This window comes from Biomphalaria glabrata, chromosome 15, assembly GCF_947242115.1.
Source record: "Biomphalaria glabrata chromosome 15, xgBioGlab47.1, whole genome shotgun sequence".
In the NCBI taxonomy this organism is placed as follows: domain Eukaryota; kingdom Metazoa; phylum Mollusca; class Gastropoda; family Planorbidae; genus Biomphalaria; species Biomphalaria glabrata.
The window spans coordinates 16,495,249-16,519,684 of NC_074725.1; the positions used below are offsets into that span (position 1 = coordinate 16,495,249).

The window sequence follows — 24,436 nt, forward strand, 5'->3', positions numbered from 1 at the left end:
ACGGTGGTCACATATCCTCCCTGGTTTTAGCGGCCCCCGAAGGGTGATTAGCCGCAATTAGTTCTATATGGTCTGTCTCTCCGTCCGTCCGTCCCGTTTGGTATCAAGTCGTTAGTCAAACAATAGAACTGTATTGTTAATACTTTCGACACGAACACGCCTCTTCTTTTTTTGTATCTTTTTGTAGTTTTTGATAGTTTGTAGTTCATCGTTTCTGATATTCTTTCTGAAAAATATTGAAACCTGCCTTTTTAACTGCCTGAGTGGAACTTTTCTGAGGCCTATTTAGAGTTTGTGATTCAACACAAACCATTTTTCTAACCTTGTTTCAGTACAGCTTATTATTTAGTTTCCTCTTAAGTCTGAGTTTTAAATGTTGTCTATCGAAATAACATTCGATCGCTTTTCCAAAGCCACCTGCCCTCTGCGTATGGCTGGAAAACTGTTCTAGAAACCTTTAATACTAATATTGAAATTAAAATGTTAATATTGTTATTCTTAATATTGTCTATATATCTGAACAGCTTAGAGCAACTAGATCGATTTAGGCGTTTGAAAATTCTTAATCTAGAGCGTCCGATAAACACAAGCAAGCATCTTTTTAAACCAAACTGAATTATTATAACTTTTATTTCTAAATGTACACAGATATAGCTTGAAATATATTTCTATAAAATGATAATTTAATGCAGGTCACTAAAAATACACGTCTTTTTTGTCTCAGGCCCTTTAATCGTCTCCATCTCTTCAACGTTCACTTCAGTTTTATTAACTTGAATTACGAAAGACCACTTCATGGTTTCATCAGAAACACTCCAGCTTACACTGTGATAATAACCTTCGAAAGGAAGGATATGCCAATATTATATGATATTACGTCATTGTTTGTTGTTTATGTTTTGTGTGAAAGCAAAAGGATTGAACAGATATAAAAAAAATGTTTGTTTGTAAAATGTTTTACATGTTTTGGATGTTCCTTCAGAGTTGAAGATAGTTTGCTTCCTAGTCCAAACCTCCCGCAGGACGACGGGGGATGGGAGCGGGCAGGAATTGAGCCCTCGACCATCGATAAATCCGAATGACAGTCCAGCGCGCAAACCGCACGACCAGGCAGCCCTCTTCTACAGTCTTCTATGTCTACTCTGAAAAACACAGTCTTCGTTATTATTATTATTTATTAATGTCTACAGTATGTTAATGTAAACATATCTATCTGTGACAACAGAACATACACAATCACTTTCCGCATGGTTACATCTGAAACATGTTCATACTCTCCAAAACACTGTGTTGATATCGCCACTTTGAATGTTGTTAATATTTGTAATATCAATGTCTTATTTCGTCTATGACTGTTAGGTTGGGTCACAGCGATGTCACGACTTGAATGAAACTCAGTGTCTGCTGCCCCAACTGGGCTCTGGCCCAGACAACACTACAACATTTGCTTCCGGTTACCTGACGGCCGAAGATTACCTGGAGATTCTGGATCGGGCACGACAACGTCATGTGACCGTCATTCCGGAAATAGATATGCCGGGACATTCGAGAGCAGCCATAAAATCAATGAAGGTAAGTCTTAACTATAATGTCAGTGTACAGTGTTATGATGGTAGTATAAAGGCCTAATGGGATAATATAGACTATATTCAAGTGTGGGAAAGTTATTTAAAGTGTTCAATAAATATAAACAGACCTTATGAAATGTTTCAGACAAACGAATGACTAGCAGTGGAATGATGTAACGAGGACATATATGTGTAAAAATGAAAATTCTTTGTGACCTTGAAGTTTTGCTCAAGTATTTCAGTAACTTTGAAATTCATAAAATGAAAGTCTGTCTCTAAAACCAGAAAGCAAGTTTGCTAACAATTCTTTAAAGGGAAACTCCGATGGTTTTCAAATTTGAGTTATTGACATATTTAAATTCTTCCTTAAATGTTGTAATCGTAAACGTTTTACCATTTTTTATTTAAATGCTTAGAAACATTTATATTTAATAAATAAGACAATAAATTCTCGACAACGGGGTTCTTTAGTATTTTGTTTTTAGGTTAGGCATACGTCACTTCCCTCAACAATACTGAAAGGGAAACTAGATTTGACCAATCGTATCGCTTCATTCTTACAGTAGCTGTTAGGCTTTTAGGCTTAGAGACGGCCTGGTACAGTTATATATAGATAGATAGCTTTAAAAGCATTAGGACAACCAACTCGAGAAAAAAGTAACATTTTCATCTAAGCCCCTCCCTGTCCCAAGAAGTAAATAGATCGCAGGTGTGACTGATTCGACCACAAACTGGTCAGTGTAAGGCTAGTCTAGACTACGTGTAGTTAGTCATGACAAGACAACCAAGCGATAGTGTTTGTTGTGTGTTGAGTGGTCAGGCGAGAAGATACACTCTGCCGTGGTTAGTCAAGCATGTAGATCTCATTTAACACGCATTTTTTTCTTTGCTTACAAGATCTAGATATAATTGCATAGACGAAGATTTATTTCTTTTATACGAGAATGTAAACTTTACTGTATGGTCTCCCGTTATACAGTAAGTCGATAGATTAAATTGATAGGCATGTGTGACGTTACATAGAAACCCGGTGAAAGTCTGACCGTTTTGGATGCGCAGGAAAATTACGTCAGAAAAATATCAATTACTAAGTTATTATTGCAAATAAAAACAAAATGATAATATATTCATTGTCTGTAAATCAAAACACATATTATATCAAAAATTGTCAAAACCATCGGAGTTTCCCTTTAACATCATTCAAGAAACAGAAATGGATCAGTCGCCTGTCTTTGAATCACTATAATAAGGACATTACCGAATTAAGTTGTGTATGATTAGTATACTGTTTAATTAAATTATGGCTTTATATAGCGCTACTTGCATGCTCAGAGCACTTTAGTCCAATGTCATTTTTTTTGGACCGGGGGGGGAGGGGAGGGAGTATCTAGGAGAAGTTTTTTTCCGTGCTGCCTTTAGGCGCTCAGTAAACACAACTCTGCTCGAGTCGGGCGTCGAACCTCGAGCCCCTTCATAGGTAGCCAAGCCAAGCCAAGTTCAAGTACTTAGCCTCTCGACCACGCTTCCCAGAGTTGCGAGTTGAGACTGAGCAGGGAGCCGTGGACAATGTAGATTGCTTACTCTTCCATACTTGTTACACTATGATGAAGTTTCAGCGTCAGCAACTAGTTGTTCTAAAGCATTAAACTTAGTCGAGTTTGATTCAATGCTGGTTGTTTACGCCATTAAGAGCCTAAACTAAAAATAAAAGTCCAATTGTTTCTATTTTGGGGGCTAGGAGACTTAAACTAAGACCGGAATCTTTTAGCGCGTGGTGGCTGAGGGCTAAAGCTCTTGGCTTTCGAACCGATGGGTTGAGAGTTCGAAACTCAGTAAAGAATGTCATTTCGAATATCTGGATATTTAGAACACGCCCTTGGTGGACTGGCTTACGTTAGGGAAGTGAAAGTGGTTGGTCGTTGTGCTGGCCACATGACACCCTCGTTAACAGTCGGCCATAAAAACAGAAGCTCTAAAGTCGCCACTATAGATCGCAAGGTCTGAAATATGTACCTTTACTTTATGTTAATAAGAAAAAATTTAACTGATAGATCTATTTATTTTTTAGACTAAAACGTTTGTGTTTTTCTTGGGCTAAATAATCTATGCCATAAATCGTAGTCTTTAATCGTTAGAAGGTCTTAAAGTATTTACTTTCTACGCTAATATCCTCTCTTTCGAAGGAACGCCTGTGATTTATAAAATACTAAGACACTAACGCTCTTTGCTCTGTAGGCTCGAAAGGAGAAACTGGCGGCCCTGGGTCAAGAGGAATTAGGACTTCGAACCTATCTAACAGAAGATAACGACACCTCCCTTTATGTTACGCCCCAGGTCTATTCCGACAACGCCATCAACCCATGCCTGGAGGAGACGTACATTTTTATCAGCATAGTTCTCGAGGAGGTGAGTTTCATCATATTAACATCGTTGTTACACACATCTTGTAGCCATGGATTGACGACTGTAGCTAGATCACGATTCAAGGGAGATCAGCTTGGTAGAATGGTAACGATAAGCAAACGGAGTATTCTCTCTTCATCACATAGTAGTCTATATAAGATAACCATTGAGGTGAATAGAAACTAAGATCATACTAATGACCAGTTTATAAATGCCTTATCGGAATTAAATAACAGGTTTCAGAAATGCTTGTTTTGTATTGTTCTGATTGTTTTATACAAACATCAACTTTGCTTTGGAGATTCACCTTCACCTGTCAGTTGGGGCACCGTACATGATCTGAAAGCCTTCTCTGTCTATTCCTCGGTTTTCTGCCAGGATTGGTCTTCAGAGACAGGCCCGGCCTTTCCTGGATGTGGTCCTCCCACGAGTTTAGAGCTCCATTTTTTCCCCTAGTCCCTGGTACTGCCCAATGCAGGCGGGTCTTTGCAAGCCCTGAAGATGTACATATATTGCCGTGACAGTGGTGATTTGGATCTGTTAAAAATTCCAGAAATAATGTATGACTTTCTTGAAATGAGTAAACTTTCCTCCCTATCAAAATCGATTTTTTTTCCGATTTTATTTTTATTTTTATTTTTTTTTCTTAAAAGGAAACCTCAGAATTAGCGCTTTGCAGTTTGAGCTTTGTCATTCTAGGAATCCTTGGACCCTAGGCCTCTTTTCTTTGACTCTTTTTTTTTTGGGGGGGGGGGCCTCCTGCATTTTTTGTGGGCTTTATTTTTAATATAAGTTCTCACATTTCACAAATATTAAATTATAAAGAATTAAAATTAAACTTTGAAATATGATTAATCCATACTTAATTAGTAATTAAAATAGTGAATCTACATAAATAGTAGGTAGAAGGTTCAAGATTAATGAAAACAAACAAAACTTGATCTGTCTTGTGAAGATTAGTCTACGGACTTGGTTGTCTGTTGATAAGCTTTGAATCCATGTGATGAATATCTAATGTAATTAATAGTTAGAATATTCCTTTCTAGTTAATATTTCTCTTTTTTTTTAGATAAGAAAAACAATATTTTTTTAACTTTCAGGTAATATAATTTATACCTTAAAAATATTCCTAGTTGAAAAAGCATGGTTATATTTAAAGACCAATAACTTTAGTAACTAACATAAGATAGATACATTTCCAATCGTCTAATATTTTTTTTCCCTGTGAAATCCCGAGGTAAGGGATTGTAAACCTTTACCATCAAGGTTTACAGGAGTCTGATAGAGTTATTATGATTGTAATATGTGAACAGTTTTGCGATATGTGCATTCACTTCTTTCTAGTTTTACGGTTACATATTTTTAACTTTGTAATGACACTCAATATTAAAGATTCAGAAATGTGTTGAGTTCTTTCCTTGAATTTCCTTTTAAAATGCTTGCTTTGTATTGCTCAAAAAGCAAAGCGAAAGTTGTTCACATGTTAACATTCTTTTCTGGTGGCTTTGATGATGTTACTTTAATGTCGTTACGGTCAAAAAGGGCGTGACCATGGTGCAGATCATCTTTTTTTTTTCCCTAATGTCTGCATGGTCAGCTAGCTTGTCACTCGCAGCCTTGAAGGCATAACTCGTAAATCCACCGTTTCCAATCTGGTGAGAATGAAAGTTATTTTATAATCCACAGAATTTACGCAGTTGCTTCAGAAGTTTGCGAAAATCACAATGAAATATTCAATCTGTTGGGTTTTTTTTTCCCAATTAATTCAATAGTTCCACTTTTTTAAAACTAAGAAAACCACTACTGAAATACTAAAAACTACATACATTTTTTCCCTAATCCCTGGTACTGTCCCTTGGAGGCAGGTTTTTGCAAGCCCTGGTGATCTACTTATATTGCTGTGACAGTGGTGATTAAGCTCCGTTAAAAATTCCAGAAATAATGTATGACTTTCTTTAATTAAATTAGCAAATTTTCATAACAGATACTGCCTATCTGAATTGATTTTTTGTTCGATTTTATTTTTTAAAAATCTATATTTCTTATGAAAATACCAAAGGGATATAATCTACAAATATCTATAGATGTCTTTTTTTAGTCTTTATCTAGGTTTATATATATGTGATTTTTTAAAAATAGTTTTTATAAAAGTCACGATGTAGTGATAGAGAGAGCTTTATATTACCTCTACACTACAGTCGTCTGACTTACGTGGATTCCTAGGTGCTTATAATTATATACCACACACTACTAGGATAGAATGAAGACACTATGCAATGAATATATTTCTCCCTAATGCCGTAAAACTCATAATTAGTAATATCAACAATCCACTGTATAAAACTTACAAAGCGTAGTATAAATAAAACGGTAATAAATAATATCTAGAAAAGTATTTAAAATAACACAACATATTAAATAAGCATGACCGTATATTTATAGATATATCTATCAATATCAAGGGCGGACGGCTATATGGGCATTGGGCTAATGCCCTATGGGCCGGTACTCAAATGGGCCTCATGAATGCCACTATGGCACACATTAAATTGTTAATATATGATATTCTCATATATAAGGTGTTATATGAGCGTTATGTTGAAAACATCTTTCCAGACTACAGTGTAATACTAATTTAATCTAACACATTTCAAAAATATTGTAATAGCCTACATCCGTAGACAGTGCTATAAGTAGGCTTCATCCTTTTAGGAACTACAAACAAAGCGATTAAAAAGCATCATAAGGCCTATATTTCTTATAAAGATATAGAGCATGTATACAGTTATCGATACATTATAAGGCAGGCTTATTTACATATCTTGGCAGCCCACTCTCCAGAAAAGGAAAGATCGATAATGAAATCGACCTGCGTATCGCCAAGGCCAGTGCATCCTATGGCTGTGTCTAAAAATGTCAGAAACAGACGTGGTATCACTACAAATACAAAGCTAAGGATCTATCGAGCTGTCATCCTTCTACATTGCTCTATGCCACAGAAACGTGGACAGTGTACAGTAAACATGCAAAGAAACTGAACCACTTCCATGTCTAAGAAAAATACTGAATGTCAAATGGCAAGACAAAATACCAGATACCCACTTACTCCGAAGAGCGGGTCTGCAAAGCATCCACACAATCCTGATGCAGTCCCAGCTGCGATGGGCAGGACACGTCTGCAGAATGGAAGATAGCCGCATCCCTAAACGACTCCTGTATGGCCAATTAAGGGAAGGAAAGCGCTCACAAGGCGGTCAAAGTAAACGCTTCAGGGACACCCTTAAAGTTTCTCGGAAGGCTTTCAGTATAGACCCAGCCACCTGGGAGACAGAGACACATGACAGAGCATCATGGCGTTGCGCTGTGAAAACTGGCGCGCAGGTTGCTGAGGAAAAGAGAACAACGCTGGAAGAAAAAAACGCCAGAGAAGAAAAGCAAGCCCCACCACACTAGCTCCAGCTGGAATAACCTGCCCAGTGTGCAGCCGAACATTCTGGGCTCACATAGGTCTCACCAGCAACATGAGGAGGCACAAAATCCCAGTGTGAAGCCCTCAGCCCCCTTGGATGACAAAAGTGGTCATCATCGAACCACGATGGACGAACTATTATTACATTATTTAAAAAAATAGCATAATGATTTTGAGAATAAATAGGCCTATAATTGGAGGCCCATCATATGATATACAATTTATGGGCTGCACTGAGTAGAAATGCCTGGGCCGATTTTGACATCCAGTCCGCCCCTGATCAATATCGTAAGATTTATTTCCCTTAATCAATATCCAGTTAAATTCATAAATCAGAACTAATTAATTAATGACTATTTAATTTTTTATTGATTTATATTTTGTTAGGAACAATGAATAATTGTGCAAAGTTTCAGATTGATCCGAGAATGGGTGTGGGAGACAGAGTGACCAACAAACAGTTGATAATAACTTTTGTAAAAATACTAGCGTACATATATGATCCAGTAGTGAACTGATTCACTAGATAATCCTCATGGAACAATGACTAGCGACTGACTGACCGACACCGGTAGTTAGCTCTACGCTTCTTAAATATTGCCGAACCAACATTTTTCTAGACCCTCACGTCACCAATCGTAGGCTCTATCGGCTTCTACCTTGAACCCCACCTCATGTTTATGCAAATCAAGGTTATTCGGTAGGGTCCTATTTCCCATGCACACATAAATATGACCTGAATGATAAGGATAGCTGATTTCCTGTTGGTCAGCCGATTTTGCGCTGTATTATGTCAAGCGCGACACAATAGTTCCCGATCTCCACGCAGCTGATGTATCTAAAGAAACGGCGTGCCGATACAGTTAGGAATCAGCGGCGTCGCAGGCTCTACCAGGCTGTAGCACTTTGTGCTGCATACTGCATAAGGGTCGGAGGATCCTAATTTTTCCCCAGGGTTCAATGCCGAAGCCTTTCACTTGTTTGGGTATAGCTGCAAGGCAGCAGAGGTTTTGATCTTTTGAATTTACCTGCTCCTTGGTGTGTGTTTTTTTTTATTTTATGTTTACTTCATTTTGTTGATTGTTTCTTTCCCAGCTGATTTCATTGCACAGGCAGGGGCGTCAACCATTAAACACGTTTCACTTTGGAGGCGATGAAGTTGGGGCAGGGGCGTGGGTCAACTCCACGGAGTGTAACAATTTAAGAGTTGCTGGACAACTGCTGGGAGGATCACCGAAAGCCCATTTCTTCCAGGTAACACTTGGACACTTCCAGGAACCTTAGAGAAACCTCTGAATATATTGGTTAAAATGTTTTAGTATTTACTACTATTGTATTATTTAGAATTATACTGTAACTTACAATAACACAAAAGACAAACAAATTCACAAATAACACTGTTGAGCAGCCAAGGTTATCGATAAATGAAAAAATATAACAATAACGATGCTTCAAATATAATGACTAAATATAAATCAATTTAAATGCTTAACTCGCAGCAATAGTGTCGAAATCAAGAATGATAAACAAAGGACCCTAGAATATTTATTTCTGCCCATTCTCTTACTTTCCATTCTAGACCTTATGAGTTATTTCGAGCTATAAGCGATAAGATTTCAAATTCAATGTGTTCCTAATTTTGTTTTTTCATTGGCGATTTTGCAGCATATAATAATGTGACATCTGTAGCCATTAACATCATCATTGTTGTTGTCCAAAACACAGTCATTGTTATAGTCAATTACAAAATCATTACTGTATTCATTTACATAATCATTGTAATTGTTATTATTATCATTGTTGTTGTCCTTAACATCATTGTTTTTGTTGTCATTAACATCATTATTGTTGTTATCATTATTAACCTTAACATTACTGTTATTCCTTTCTAACTCGCTCAAGTCATTACTTTAGTTGTTATAGATAAAATTTATTATGGCTTCTGTTTTAATCATTGCATCTGATGATATACTAAAATATCTAAGTATAGATATTGCTGTTTCCACAGAGACTGTCCAGTCTGGCCATTGCTAAAAATGTTTCGCTCGCTGCCTGGGAAGACGGTTTAATTCAAGTAGGAAATGAGCCTTTCAATCTGTGAGTCAGACACACTGGGCGGGTTTTACATTGATTAGGTGTTCCGTTGCTGGGCGGGTTTTACATTGATTAGGTGTTCCGTTGCTGGGCGGGTTTTACATTGATTAGGTGTTCCGTTGCTGGGCAGGTTTTACATTGATTAGGTGTTCCGTTGCTGGGCGGGTTTTACATTGATTAGGTGTTCCGTTGCTCGGCAGGTTTTACAATGATTAGGTGTTCCGTTGCTGGGCAGGTTTTACATTGATTAGGTGTTCCGTTGCTGGGCGGGTTTTACATTGATTAGGTGTTCCGTTGCTCGGCAGGTTTTACATTGATTAGGTGTTCCGTTGCTCGGCAGGTTTTACATTGATTAGGTGTTCCGTTGCTGGGCAGGTTTTACATTGATTAGGTGTTCCGTTGCTGGGCGGGTTTTACATTGATTAGGTGTTCCGTTGCTCGGCAGGTTTTACATTGATTAGGTGTTCCGTTGCTGGGCGGGTTTTACATTGATTAGGTGTTCCGTTGCTTTGCACTCGTGTCTTTAAAGTAATGCAGCCATTGTTCAAGTTGTTATTAAAATAAAGTTTAGAAGAAGTCAAGATTGAGCTGGGAAATCTCCTCGTTCGAAGTTAAAATGAATAAAATCTCAATTCTTATGACCTTGACGATGGCTGCGAAGTCTTCGCTTTGAAAAGCAGATTCAAGGCATGAGTAGGTTGTACATATTGCAATGGACCTCATTCTTCAATCGTAAATAAACAACATTGAATCATGTGCTTCTCTTTTATACAAATTACGATCTAATTTGTATCATCAATGGTTCTCACGGAACAGTTTTCTTTTGTTTTATCAATATTATTACGTGATCGTTCGTTTTGATGAATGAGGTATATTGAAGAAATGATTGATTTCACTCCCAAGATTTTTTTTATTATCATCTTTTTTTTTATTGGTAATATACCAACAGTGACAGCTCCATGCCAAGATTAAGTTATCTCTTCCTTGGCAGTCATGTATTACATAGTGTTAATATCCATACATAGTATGACAGTGGATTCTCAACTAACAAGTTAAATTAACCGCTCTGTTGAATAAACAAATGTACATAAACCAAGAGTACATCAAGAATTCATTTTTTAAAGATTGGGGTAAATGCGCTATAAAGCATAGCGAGGCATCCATACGTCAATGGCTACTGCCTGACATCCTCCAATAAATTGTGGGTTACTCGTTGTGTGCCTGCTCTCTGCAAGATGTCTAGAAGACATAGAAAAGAAGCAGCCCTAGGCTGTATCCTATTGCAGTACTCTGATACCATTCCTGTTTGCCCATTCTAAACTACGACCCTGATCCTCATTTGATGCTACTAATATTACCCTTACGCTTTCAAAATCTATTGAGATTTGATACCATGAATTGACAGTCCAATCTCCAATCAATGCTGGCAGACTTACGGGCTAGCATCTGCCCGGATCAGCACGTGCTTGTCTAAAGACAGATGGTAGCTGCTTCATATTTATAATCCGATTGCGTTTCGTTCCTTGTATTTTTAGATAATCAAAACAGATTCAAAGTTACTTTGCAGAATTGCCATTTTTCGGGCGCATTCCTTAAATGAAAGGGCCGATTTATGCGCCATAGATTCTATCTTCGATTAGTCACTAATTCCAAAAGAATACTTGCTATAACAATAGACATCGTGGTGTTGGAATACTAGTGGTACTATTGCATAAAGTACATCTTTAATATTTTACTTATCCCCTCCATTCTCCTGCACATATACACACACACACACTCACACACTCACACACACTCTCTCTCACACACAATCACAATCACTCATCATTCTTGGAGAATTAAGCAAGGATACTTCAAAGTTTGGTCGTTTTATGCTGGATTTTGGTGTAGTAATGGTACAAATGTTCGCGAAGAAAATATTTATCTGTAGCTTCATGTAGAAATACAAATTCATACAAAAGTAAACTTATTTTTGAAATGTTTAAAATGCAAGCCATTAAGCTTAATATAACTTTCAAAGAAATAGATATTTAAATACCTATTTACAGGTCAACCTTACCTGTCAAAGATGTGCATGCCTATACCTGGGACAATGTGTGGGAGTGGGGCACCACCTCCAGGACTTACACGCTAGCTAACAGGGGATTCAAGGTAAGTAGGCTAATCAAAAAATAGAATACATAGTTCTTGTACCATTTGTCTGTTGTTTTATGAACTTCAAATTTCAACCCAACTACGCCATATCAGTGGAGTGTAATCAAACATTTGAGTCATCTCTAAGCTGGATGTGTGCGGCTTGTACAGTAGTTTCCCAAAACTAGTTCACTTCTATAGCTGACCAGCGAAAATAGGGCTTGATTAAAACAATTAAATGTAATCAACAAATTTATCCAAGCAAATATATTGCATTTAAAAATATTTTTGAAATTTTCTGTAGAGTTTTTTTTAATCAATAAAGTTTTGTATCCGAAATACTATTACATGCAAAGTGATTGTATAATTTATTAGTTGTAATCTATTTGTTTTGTGTGAGAGGGAGAAGCATTTGATTCACTTTCTATCACACAGGTAGTCATGGCTCATGCCAGCCACCTGTACTTTGACCATCCTTACGAACCCGATCCTGAAGAAAGGGGCTACTACTGGGCAACACGTTTTACAGGTTAGTCAGACTTGAGCTACTGTATTTCACCACCCTAACCCATTCCTTAGTCTTCGGACCATTGGGGTACCACACATGTTCTGTCGTCTCACTTCATTCCTATTTTTTCCTTGACCTTTCAATGATAGTCCCTCTATTTTTTCCAAACTGTCTTCCCTTGATCTCTCTGCCTCTTCATCATTTGACTGGTTCTGTTCCCTGTGGGAAGGTTTTTGCAAGCCCTGAGCACCTCGTGATATGGCCATAGAGTTAATGTATTTAAGAAGGCCAATAGTTGATTTTCACGCTTATACTTGTTTACTCTTTGATTTTTAAGTTCCCGTTTATGTAATAAAAATACATTAAGAAAGAAAAAGAAAACGAAACGATTTGAAGAAATGGGGGTTCGATATAATGGAACCTGAAGTGAAACTTAAGGAAAAGAACAGAGAATGATTTGAACTAATTAATGTGAAGTAAGCCGTATTTAAAAGTCACTATTCCCGCCTAGTTCTATAGGGTTGTGAAAGTTGGACACTGAGGTTGAAAGAAGCATTCAAGCTTTTGAGAGTAAATGCTACAGAAAAAAAAAATTAAAATTGAGTTTGTACTTTTACAATCAACATTCTGACTTGCAAAGGTCATCCTTCAAGGTCCAGTGGAGGGAGCACCAAGAAAGGGTTGCCCAAACAAAAGCTGACTGGACAACGTAAAAGAATGGACCGGCCTCTCCCTTGATTTCCTGCAGCTGGAGATAGGCGCTCGACTAATCTTGTGTGATGCCCCTACAGTTCCACAGGCTAAGTGATAGGTGAAGGTCAAACAAATTCCCATAAAAAAAAATCGTGACCTTTACTCCGAAGACAATTGACCAGATATGTCAATTAGTTGACGCTTTTAAGCTGATTTTGTATTGTCAAAATAAGATCTGTATCCGGGAGTTTTCATCTCTGTATCGATAAATGATTTAGAATATCAACTTCTATTTCTCTTGATACTCACACGTCTATAGCAAGGGCTTGAATGAGAAATAGTGGTTCAAAAAATGATTAAAACTAAATCTAAAAGCTAACGTAGTCCTTGTTAATAAAACTGAATGGTCATTCACAGTTTCCAATGAGTTCCTATTTTCTTTGCTTATATTAAGTTGAACTATTCTGAAACCTTTACTTCAAATAAAGCCAGACGTTTCGTTTTGTCTCTTGTCTTACTTACGTCCTTAATTCTTCGTCCTTGTCACTCTTTCGTGTTGTTTCCCTTTTCGTCCTCTTTCGATTTGAAATAGTATTTCTGTTCATTCTTATTTTCGTTACAGTAATCGTTTCCATAAATTTTTTAATTAGCGATTAGCAAGCTATTAATTATAATCTTTTTGTTCAATTTTTTTTTATTGAACTAGACACAAAGAAGACATTTTTATATAACGCTGTTCGTTACTATGACAACCTGCAGACACGCAGATCTGGGCAACCAATAGCAGACGACGAATTGTGCGGTTCGGACGGGCTGAGTTGTCCCCCTCTTAACAACCCAAACAACATCGTTGGTAGGTAAAATTTTTCACTTTCACCTGTCTCCTTGATAATAGTATTGAATCAATCGAAAACATCTTCTATTGATCTTTAGATTACTTCATTTAAACATTGCGTGAAAGCTGTCAATTACAATGATCCCGGACAATGTTTCTCAGTCTCAACTTAATGCTCAAATTGGAAAGTAATCACAATTGTTGTAGATTATCTTAATAAAATACTTATGACTGCCCTTGTGACACGTGTAGAGTTTCGTAATGCAGCTTAAACTTCTTTTATATACCTCAGGTTTGGAGGGCACCTTGTTTAGTGAGACAACCAGAACAAAAGAGCACCTCCATAACAAACTGTTTCCTCGCCTGCTCGGTAAGAAAACCTGACAGTACTGATATAATTCCATTCAATACTTATGAATTAGTCATCAGTCTGTAAATAATTATGTTTATAAGTCAATACAAGTAGAAATCACGATAGACCGCTGAAATAAAATAATAATGGCCATGAAATGTTTATACTATATTTCAGAAGCCTGGCGGCAACTAGTCAAACATTTTTTTTTGGATAAGTTAAATAGTCCTTGTGTATATTTATTTTAGCGTTGGCTGAAAGGGCCTGGCACGAGGCTCCATGGGAGAGCTTGCCCAAAGGCGCCGAGAGGGAGGCCATGACGCAAGAAGACTGGTACTCCTTCGCAAGAGCTCTGGGTCACAGGGAACTGAAACGATTGGATAAGCTTGGTGTGATGTACACCATACCGCCCCCTGGTGCCAGGTAATTAAACTCATTGTACTCTTAAGGCAGTGAGGAAGGAGCATTGTGGCAATCTGAACATACTTGAAGATTTAGATACACGACTTTTTACTAACTTTTATCTTAACTAAATAAGCATTTAGACTTGATGGCATTCCAGCTACATAACTCAAAGAATTGAGCAATGTGCTAGTACCAGCATTCAGAAAACTTTTTTAAATGCGTCATTAAAGATTTCCAATGCACCTCGCATTGGCTAAAGTTTTTCAATATTTTCAAAAAAAAATTGTCTTCTGTCACAAGAACCAGATAGAGAGGATGACCCAACACTTCTCAGACTTTAGAGAACATTGTGTGTTGAAACCAATATCCTTCCTTGCCAATGCATCATGTGTATTTAGACACTCTCTATATATATCTTTTACTGTCTCTCCAGGGTCGACCACGGATTTCTTCTGACCACGCCCCTTTTTCCTGGTCTCCGTGTCCACTACAGTTACAATGCCGGAGCTACGTGGATGGACGCCTCAGGCCCCACGGTCAACGTTGGTGATTATCAATATCAAATATGGCTTAGGACTGCGTATGTTATACTTCTGATTTTATAAGTTACCATAATTTTAATTTTAGGTTAAGTAGACCTAATTAATTCTTACCAATATTAAACCCTGTAACTCAGTGATTCCCAAAGTGGTCTATATAGACCCCCAGGGGTCCACGAAGACTTCCAAGGGGTCTACGAAAGGGAAAAAATAAATAGGGGGTCTATGAGATGTCCACGGGGGTCTACGATAATAGATTTCATTTTAGCAGGTCGTGACTTTAATTTTTATATCCCATTAATGTACTTCTTTCATACACTAATATATTATTTTTACCTTAATTAATCCATTAGATATTTATCCTGCTATTCAAACGAAAAAATGGTGTATTTAATTTCAATACTTATATAAATAGCATAGCTTAATTTTGTCTATATGTAACTAATGTTTCACAAAAATAATGTAGATTTTACAGCGTTGATTATTTAAAATTGGGATTCATTTCTTCCTTATCAAACTTTTGGTTGCCTAAAAGCCTTTTTATGGCGACATGAAACTAATTACACTAGAAGATCATTTGAGACAATGCCACCCTGACAAAACAGAAGAAGATTTGAAAATCTTTCGAACACTCAAAGATAGGCCTAAATTTCAGAATAGACCCACATAAACTCTTAGACATCATATAGAGAAGATGATAGTTTGTGAGCGTCTTACAATATCTCTTTACTTATAGCAAAATACGGAAAAATACTATAGATAAAACATTGATTTTACCAGCTGTTGTAGTTTTACAACTGTTTTACACAAACCTACGTCTGATTATTATTAAAAGAATTTTTTAAAGCAACAATATAGTTCATGGGCTCATAGGTGGCATGAGTTGTACAAGTAAAAGCTTCTTATGCAATTCTTTGCACACGAGTTTGGGATCAGCGGCGTCGCAGGCTTTGTGTCTGCTCCTTTTTTTTTTTCAGGGATGACCCACGAAACCTTTCCCATATTTGGGTATAACTGCGAGGCAGCAGAGTTTTGAATTCATTTTCCCTTCTGCTAGGTAGGTAGAAAGCCAAGGTTAATGAGCCCTTCCTGCCAAAAGCTCACTGGTTTAGGCGCCAGTTACTCACTTTCACTCCTTCTCCTTTTAGTAAAAACAGTTCCGCAGCCCCAATATTTGAGCCACACATGAATGATCAAGAAATACACGAGAAACTGCTCTTTGCGAAAACTTTTACAATTAAGGCAAACTAATTAAATAATTAACTAATAGTTAATGTTTCAAGGACTACTTCATAGAACAAGAAATTCCTATATGAAATATAATATCCATAGCAACAGATGATAAACTTGCTAGAAAAAAGAACAACACATTTCCAGCGTGTTTGGTGATTCCAGTAATAAATATTAATTGGTTTAAATTTGAATCTTATCAATAAAAAAGATAGATCTCTATAACTCATGATGTTGCTTTAAATTACTTTTTCACTCTATAATTCACTACAATTGGAAATTAGTTTTCAAAAAAGTGTAAATGAATTTAAAAATGCAAAACAAAATATGTAGGGGGTCTACCGAAAATCAGAAAACATGGCAAGGGGTCTACGAGACAAAAAAGTTTGGGAACCACTGCTGTAACTGAACCATAAACAGCTTTTTATAAGTCCACCTAACAACCCTACAAGCTAAAAGTTCACATTGTGTTACGATGGAATGTAATAATTTTACTGTTTAATGTCACGCAGTGTACATGTGTACATCCAAATCAGAAAAGCCAAATTCCAATGTAATTGCCCAAAGAACTTCTGTCTCAATGAAGAAATCACAGAATTCCTAATTATGAAATAAACCAGCTTGGTTCCTCCTGTAAAAGTCATGACGTGTTTAAATAATATTGATACATGATATAAATTAGTTTCATGAATAGATTCTCAAAAGTATTTAACTTGGAGCTTGTAACATTATATACAAAGAATACCTCTTATTGTCTACCCTTGTATTTATTATATACTCTAAAATTAGCATCTCCATCGTGCAGGAGGGAGTATAATTTTCATTTGGAAAGATTATTGCTAATTTTTAACTGTCTTTGCAATGTTTAGTTCTATTGGTAATTTACTTTTTGTTTCCAAAAAAATCAAAATATAAACATTTTGTTTATTCAACTAAAACAACTTTGATTGTGGCATTGACGTTTATTATTACGTGACCCTTGGAGGTGACCTACAAAGGACGCTGGGTACACACTTGAGACCAAAAGAAAATCCGCTGCCGAGGAAGCTAGGGCTGCGTAGTCACGAAAGTACTGCATTCCTTATTCATCTTTGGACTCAAGAGAAAATACTTATTATTACGTGACACTAGGTTTAGAAACTTTTCATATATTGTACCATCTGAACATAAGACTATAAAATCTGAACTTTTTGGTTTTCAAAAGTAACAGATGCACATTACAAGTGTACTGAACAATTCAATTTAAAATTGTTTTATTTTTGTTTTGTCCATATTACAGAAGTGCCGATGGAAAAAGACAAAGTCGAATGATTAACTTAAGTCCAAGTAAGAAACATTTCAATAAATTAATGTGCATACAGTTTACATTGACAACATCTAGGCTAAATGGTTTTAATGAAAATGACTGAGAACTGTGACGTAGGTCAATGCGTTTTATATCTATTTGGGCCGGCATTAGGCATAGGTAAACTAGGCAGCCGCCTAGGGTCTCCGATTGGTGATGGCCTCGCAAAGGACTTGAAACAATTTGTTTAGTGAAGAAATAGCGAAACTTGTACCGGATGTTATGTTGGAGTACTCTAGGTTTTAAATAAATTGCTTAGATGTTTTCGCTGTTTATTTTTAATTGTTCTAATTCATTAGGGGTCACCAAATTCACTTCGCCTAGAGCCTCCACTTATCTAAGGCCGGCCCTTATCTATATAATATATCTATATGTATTCTATGTGTATTTAGTGACATAAACATAATATATCTTTTCGTTTTCAAGCTCATTTCTATTCAGATTTATATAAATCTTTGAAAGGTTTTCATGTTTAAAGTCATTACAATACAAATGCGATGCATACTTATGAGACACTGTTAAATTGGTATCAAAATAAACCTGACAATAATATGGGCATTAAACATAATGTCAACCAAATCAAGGTACATTTTGATATCAATATTGATTATCTGGTATAACCCTTCTCTATGCTCAGTGCGCTCAAAGCATCATGCTTCCTAACATGATCAGTGCACTCAGATCTTTCTTCTTACCAGCACTATCAATGCACTCAGATCTGTACTTTTTTCTAGCATGGTCAGTGCACTCCCTTTTTTTTCCTAGCAAGACCGGTACACTCAAATCGTTATTATTTTTTTAGTATGATCAGTGCACTATGATCTGTAATGTTCGTATCATGCTCATGTGCACTAATATTTGTATTTTTCCTAGCATTGCCAGTGCACTGAGATCTGTTTTTTGTATAATGGTGCACTAAGATCTTTTTTTTTCGTATCATGCTCAATGCACTGAGATCTGTACCTTGCGTGGCATGGGCAGTGAGATCTTCTTGTTACTATTGCAGGCTCAATATACTTAATGTTATGGTCATTCATTTTGCGCCACTTTCTAAAAGTCTGTAACATAGATTATTGATATCTTTACCTGTCTCTAATCGTGACGTTTTTACAACCATAACAGTCCCTCCACTGCCAGCTGTCACTCAAGCAACCATCGACTACATAAGTCAGTACCTTGTGGTCAACTTCACAGTAGTGGACAATTACTTGACCTATGGTGAGCAGTACTACGTGGTCAATGTCCAGCTAAGTAACAATGGTAACAGGAGCATACCAGCTGGCAACTGGCGCATCTACTTTAACTCAGTGAATGTGAGTCTAAGAACATACTTAACTTTTTTGTCTTGGTAAATATCAGGTCTGTTCAGGCACTAAGTATTGGCCAATATACACATTATATTTTGGAAAGCTGTGTACCTTCATTAGCATTATATTAAACTTAGATCCTAGTACATCTTATAATTGTGTAAATGTTATGTGCTTGAGTCTCTGTATTTTTTTATATTAAGAATAATAAAAAAAAATGAACTTGAAAAGGTAGCGTTAATATTTCTAATTAAGAAAATCTTCTTCTTTAATCTATGGTCATGACTATTTTGTAATTTAATTCAAATATTAGATTGTTCCATGAAATTAAATATTTTAATAAAGCATAAAGCATTTAGAATAAGATCATTTAATGTAAAGCTGGCTTATGTTATTTCTAAAATAACCTTTATTTTTAAAAAAAATTCAAACGTAATTTTATTTGCCTTCTGAAGAACTCTATAGTCTTTAGCTTTGATTAGTCCAAAATTGTGTATGTAATAATCCTTTGGATATAATAGCATGATGTAATTTGTGTCTGCCATGTAGTCGGTGGAAGCCGAGTTCCTGGAAGAAGGCTACAACTACCTGGACGTCAAGTTAAAGATGACCATTGACCACGTGAATGGTTATCTGTACAGTCTGGGTCCAGCTCCTCTGTTTCCTGGCCTGGACAGATGGGAGAATCTCAACTTTACATTTAGGTAGTTATACAGAGCACAGAGGTGTACACCTCATTGGTATACCATAACAAACATTTTAATAGTTTATGTCTTTGTTATGGCGATATTGTAGGTATAATATATACACGTTCCATGTGTACGTATGTACATTATCTGTGGCATTTTACGTCTCGAGAGACACAATCTTTTCCCTTTGCAACTTCTTGTTTGACTAGAGAGGTCAATCCTTGATACACAGCTGTAATCACCAGGGGGTATTTGCACTTTCACAGAGATGGAGTGACCTCTCCATTGCTGTGGGGGAAAGCCTGTGTGGTAAATTTGCGAGTGCTGGCAACACTCAGCACTCGCCTCTCTTCCATACCGACAGGGTCCAAAAAGAGGAGAAACGATCTCAGTTTGGGGTCAGGTGGCTGCAAAAGTTTGCCAGAGAGCAGTAGACTCACCACTGCATTCTATATAAACAATACGGCCTTATTTAAGTTTGATATTCAAACCTCTATGTACTTATCACCAAGAAGCTAATATAATTTATTCGACTTATCTGATATTTGAAATTACCTTATGAACCATAGAGGAGAGTTGTTTCTGGATCGTGACACTTATTTCTAGACTCATTTCATACATCTGTAGTGTTGAGTATTTCAAAGGATTACCTTTTTCTTTCGTACTCATTATTACGTTATTACTTATTTACTGAGAATAGGATTTAATTAATTTCGGCAAAGGGTCGACATGTCCCGCTTATTTTTGGGTCATCCAGCAGTCGTTGCTTTAAGTTGTGAACATACCCGCAATTCATCACATTTTCTGGCTTAAACACAAACTAACTCATACAGAAAAAAAGATGCTATTTGTTACACATCTATGAGCGAAATGTTCGTATATTCAAGGCTGTTCAAAAGAAACCTGTTCTCTGTTGTTTTTTTTCCATTCCAGAGTCTAACTTTAATGTTGAAAGTACGTTTCAGTTTTTTTTTTTTTTTTTAGTTCTCCATTGTAAAAGTTTTTTTAGTTAGATAAATTATGATGACAGAGTTGATGACAAATGTTTACAAAGCATCATGACAAACTATTTTCACTATGTAATGTGTATTACAGGATAGCCAACTGGTGCGCTTCACGTTACGAATCTATGCCCAGATGGTACGTGAGCGCCCCGGGAATGAGTGCACGTGACCTGGTGAGCACTGAAGGAGAGCTCATAGACTACGTCACTCCGTTCACCAAGAAAGAGCAGTGGCAGAGATTTGCTAAAGATCAGTTTGTCCCATGGACTCCTGGTAGGGCATCCAGCAGACGCGTTGACTTTAAACCCACAAATAGTAAAAACAATTTTGTTTAAAGTCTGGACTTGCTTCCTTTTCTTTTTATTAATAATTATCTAAAAGGCCACAGCTTGCCAAGAGCCAATAAGATAAACGAAATAAACTATGCTGTACTGTTTAGTTAAAAGCTAATCACTGGGGTTTGTTTTTTTAAAATCTTGTTTGTTTTGCTTAAAGTGTATATTTTCAGTACTATGTCCGAAGTAATGCATTTTCTGAAGTTATTCATTCCACAAGCAGTCTCATTGGTTATAATTTTACAATACTTATCGACTTGCTTTGAAAACAAATTAATTCCTTATTAACCCCTTAAAACGAGTGTGGTAGCTTAGCCTCTAAATATCAGAATTGTAATTCCATTTTGTATGCACTCATTGTAAAACAGCTCAGCACTTAAAGGGTTAAAGAAGACACATTTTTGTCTTGCCTGTGACTATACTGGAAGAAAGGAAACAGTGAATTCCAAACACGATATTGTACTTAGTATATGTTTTAGAAATGTAAGGTTCTGTGTTACAGCTTCCTACTTGTATACTTATGTAACATGCTACTTTAAATGTCCCTTTAGGAGTCCGATACGACAGAAACGTTGACCGTGACTTAGCCCCGCTGCCTGCCTCACTAATCATCCCTACGCCTGTCAGTTTCAAAAGTCTGGACATTGGTCGTTTCAAGCTCATGGACGATCTGGTGACCATCGTGTACGCGGATTTAACGCTCAAAGACGTGGCGGATTATCTCAAAGGTAAATCGAGAACTTTTTTTTTCCTTTCTTTCTTTTTTTTAGGGTGGGTGTGTTGCTGACTGGCATTTCAAAATATGAACTTCTTTGTTCTCATTATCAAATTGGAGAGCCCAGACAACTCCATTCCTATGAACTGCACAATGATCTTTAGATCAGGCAATGACTGATTAGCATAAACCGCTTCGCTATCAATAATTTGTCACCGCTCTTTTAAAAGTAGTGCACTGGACTACTTAAAGGAAAATACAACAGACTTTTCCTCAAGACTGAGGACTTAAGTAGCTTGTGAATGTTGTATTTCTCAAAACCAATGTTCACCAAAAAAAAAACAGTAAATCTTTTCATTTTACCTTGTTTGCAGTACATTGGGGCATCTACCAACCGCAAATTTCTACGGAGTTATTTTAAACTTTTGCAGAATTAGTATTTCTTTATTTCTTTGTATTCTTTCTTTATATCGTTTTGAAAATTATTATAAACCTAAATTACAACTTAATAGAAAATATAATATTTCAAAAAGAGTTTAGATAAAGCATACTGTGAGTTACTTAAACTACAAGCACGAACACACACTCATCAAAAGTGATACGAGACTAGATGTAAATAGGTTTCAACTTGAAATCATTCTTGTCCATACCTACAGAGATGTTGACTAAGTTAGTGCCAGGCATACGACTGACGGTCAGTTCCAGTACTCCTGAATCAGACTTGATTCTCTTACACCTCGGTGAAGTGGCCGGCAATAACGCTAGCGACGAGATATATAAGGTGATAGTCAGTGGCAAAACTGTGGACATTAGTGGGAAGACCATCAAGGGAGTTTTCTACGGAGGTATTTACCACTACACATTTACAAATACACATTTAAAAGTACACCTTTAAAATTACACATTTTGAAGTACACATTTACAAATACACATTTAAAACTACACATTTACAAATATACATTTACAAATACACATTAAAAAAAAACACATTTAGAAATAAACATTTAGAAAGACTGATTTACAGTTACTTATCTGCAAGTTCAAATTTACAGGTACACATTCACCTCCATGTATTTTCAATCACATATTTACAACTACACATTTTAATCTACAGATTTACAGCTTTGCACTAATCATAATCTACATTGACTATCACATATACATCTTTTTTACCTTTTGACTTAAGAAATAATTGTATAAACTATTTCATTGTTCTAGCAATTTCTTTGATTCACCTGGCCTTCAAGACATCACCAGCGGGGTCTATACCTCACTGTGAGATTATCGACTGGCCCAGGTTTCCTTACAGAGGTCAGCACGTGGACACTGGGCGAAATTTTCAGGTAAGTCAGTAACTACAAGTTGCATTAAAACTAACGACTAGAATATAACTTAATTTTTTTGTTTCGTAATGGAATGGATAGATTTTAATTTCTTATTGTCAATTGAAAGGAAAGGTCAAGGTTAGATGTCAGATGAATTGTGAGTGTAGATGATCACAACAGAAACAAAACAAATGTCAGTCTTGGGTTCACTTCCACCACACAGAGTCTACATCTCCCGATACGTTCAACCTCTAACCGCACAGCAACAAGACACATTCCTGGGTTGTTGCCTGACCAGACGAAAGCCTTCCTAATTAACCAGTCAGGACAAAGGATGTCTCTCTTGTTCAGGGTGGAAGGGGATAGAACTCGGGATTATTGTGACTACAGTCCCAAGCGCTTACACCACGAGAATGCAGCCATCCAGTCATCTCAACTCATTAAATGTTATCAACAATCGACTTGTATTTTAATTTTATCGAATTCAAAAGAATGTTTGTCTTTGGTGATTTCAAATGTTAACTATTATATCTACTCGCAGCCGAAAGAAACAATTCTGAAACTCTTGGAAGTTATGTCCCTTTACAAGTTAAATAAGCTACATTTTCACCTGTCTGATGATGAAGGTTGGAGGCTGGAGATACCAGGACTAGAAGAGCTCACTATGGTAAGCAGTTGTATTTTTTTATTTTCGGTACTCTGACAAATGATTTAAATGATTTAAATTATACAATAGGCTATTGACGCACCAGTCTTTAATTATGCAATTTTTAGATGCATAATCTAGAAATATATAGGTAATCAATCTATTCAAATAGACAAGATGATTAAAACCAACAGACTTACATTATTCAAATCTCAATGGAAACTAACAGGAAATAGCTTTATTTCATAGATTTATATAGTTCTGTGATTAATAGTCCATTCTATTTAAAATCCGCTAAATGGTTTTGCATTATTTTTAAACTTTGAAAACTAAAGATCCTTTTTTAAGAATGAAAAGATCGATTTTCTTAGATTCGGGGCGACTTCCCTTACAGCTTGAAAAAGAATTACGTACATAACAATTTTAGCGGCCCCCGAAAGGGGAAAAGACGCTATTAGTTTTGTGCGAAATGTCTGTCCGTCTGTCCGTCCGTCCCGTTTAGATCTCGTAAACTAGAAAAGATATTGAAAATTCGACATCACAATATTTTAGAACATTCAAAGTTCTGATGCTACGGCTACTTTTTTTTTTCTGAAAGCGAAAAATCTAATTTTTAAAATCAGTTATTGTCACAGTCCAGTTTTAGAACCACTGTGACATGAAGTGACACTCAGTCACCTATTGTAATATTCCGTGCGGGCAAGCACGAGGTTATGTGAATAAGTTAAAGGACTCTGAAATAAGGGTCAAAGTTAGTTAGTGAAGAACTCCAGCAGAGAGTGGATGTACGATTTTCTCTGTCTGTAATATGTACCTTAATGTATTTGACCTTATGTTAACT

At 36.5% G+C, this 24,436-nt stretch overlaps 1 protein-coding gene across 1 annotated transcript in view; it reads left to right on the plus strand.

Annotated features, from left to right (window-relative positions):
• Positions 1–24,436, plus strand: part of LOC106064614 (uncharacterized) — a 58,770-nt gene that overhangs the window by 23,607 nt on the left and 10,727 nt on the right. The window contains exons 8-25 of the mRNA XM_056011836.1: positions 1,360–1,572; positions 3,804–3,974; positions 8,536–8,694; positions 9,449–9,537; positions 11,583–11,685; positions 12,103–12,196; positions 13,575–13,721; positions 13,996–14,073; positions 14,304–14,478; positions 14,894–15,040; positions 17,509–17,555; positions 18,697–18,887; positions 19,431–19,585; positions 20,666–20,847; positions 21,461–21,637; positions 22,281–22,469; positions 22,843–22,967; positions 23,491–23,616. Of these exons, the coding sequence (XP_055867811.1) occupies positions 1,360–1,572; positions 3,804–3,974; positions 8,536–8,694; positions 9,449–9,537; positions 11,583–11,685; positions 12,103–12,196; positions 13,575–13,721; positions 13,996–14,073; positions 14,304–14,478; positions 14,894–15,040; positions 17,509–17,555; positions 18,697–18,887; positions 19,431–19,585; positions 20,666–20,847; positions 21,461–21,637; positions 22,281–22,469; positions 22,843–22,967; positions 23,491–23,616 (2,568 nt within the window). The remainder of the gene's footprint in view (positions 1–1,359; positions 1,573–3,803; positions 3,975–8,535; positions 8,695–9,448; positions 9,538–11,582; positions 11,686–12,102; positions 12,197–13,574; positions 13,722–13,995; positions 14,074–14,303; positions 14,479–14,893; positions 15,041–17,508; positions 17,556–18,696; positions 18,888–19,430; positions 19,586–20,665; positions 20,848–21,460; positions 21,638–22,280; positions 22,470–22,842; positions 22,968–23,490; positions 23,617–24,436) is intronic.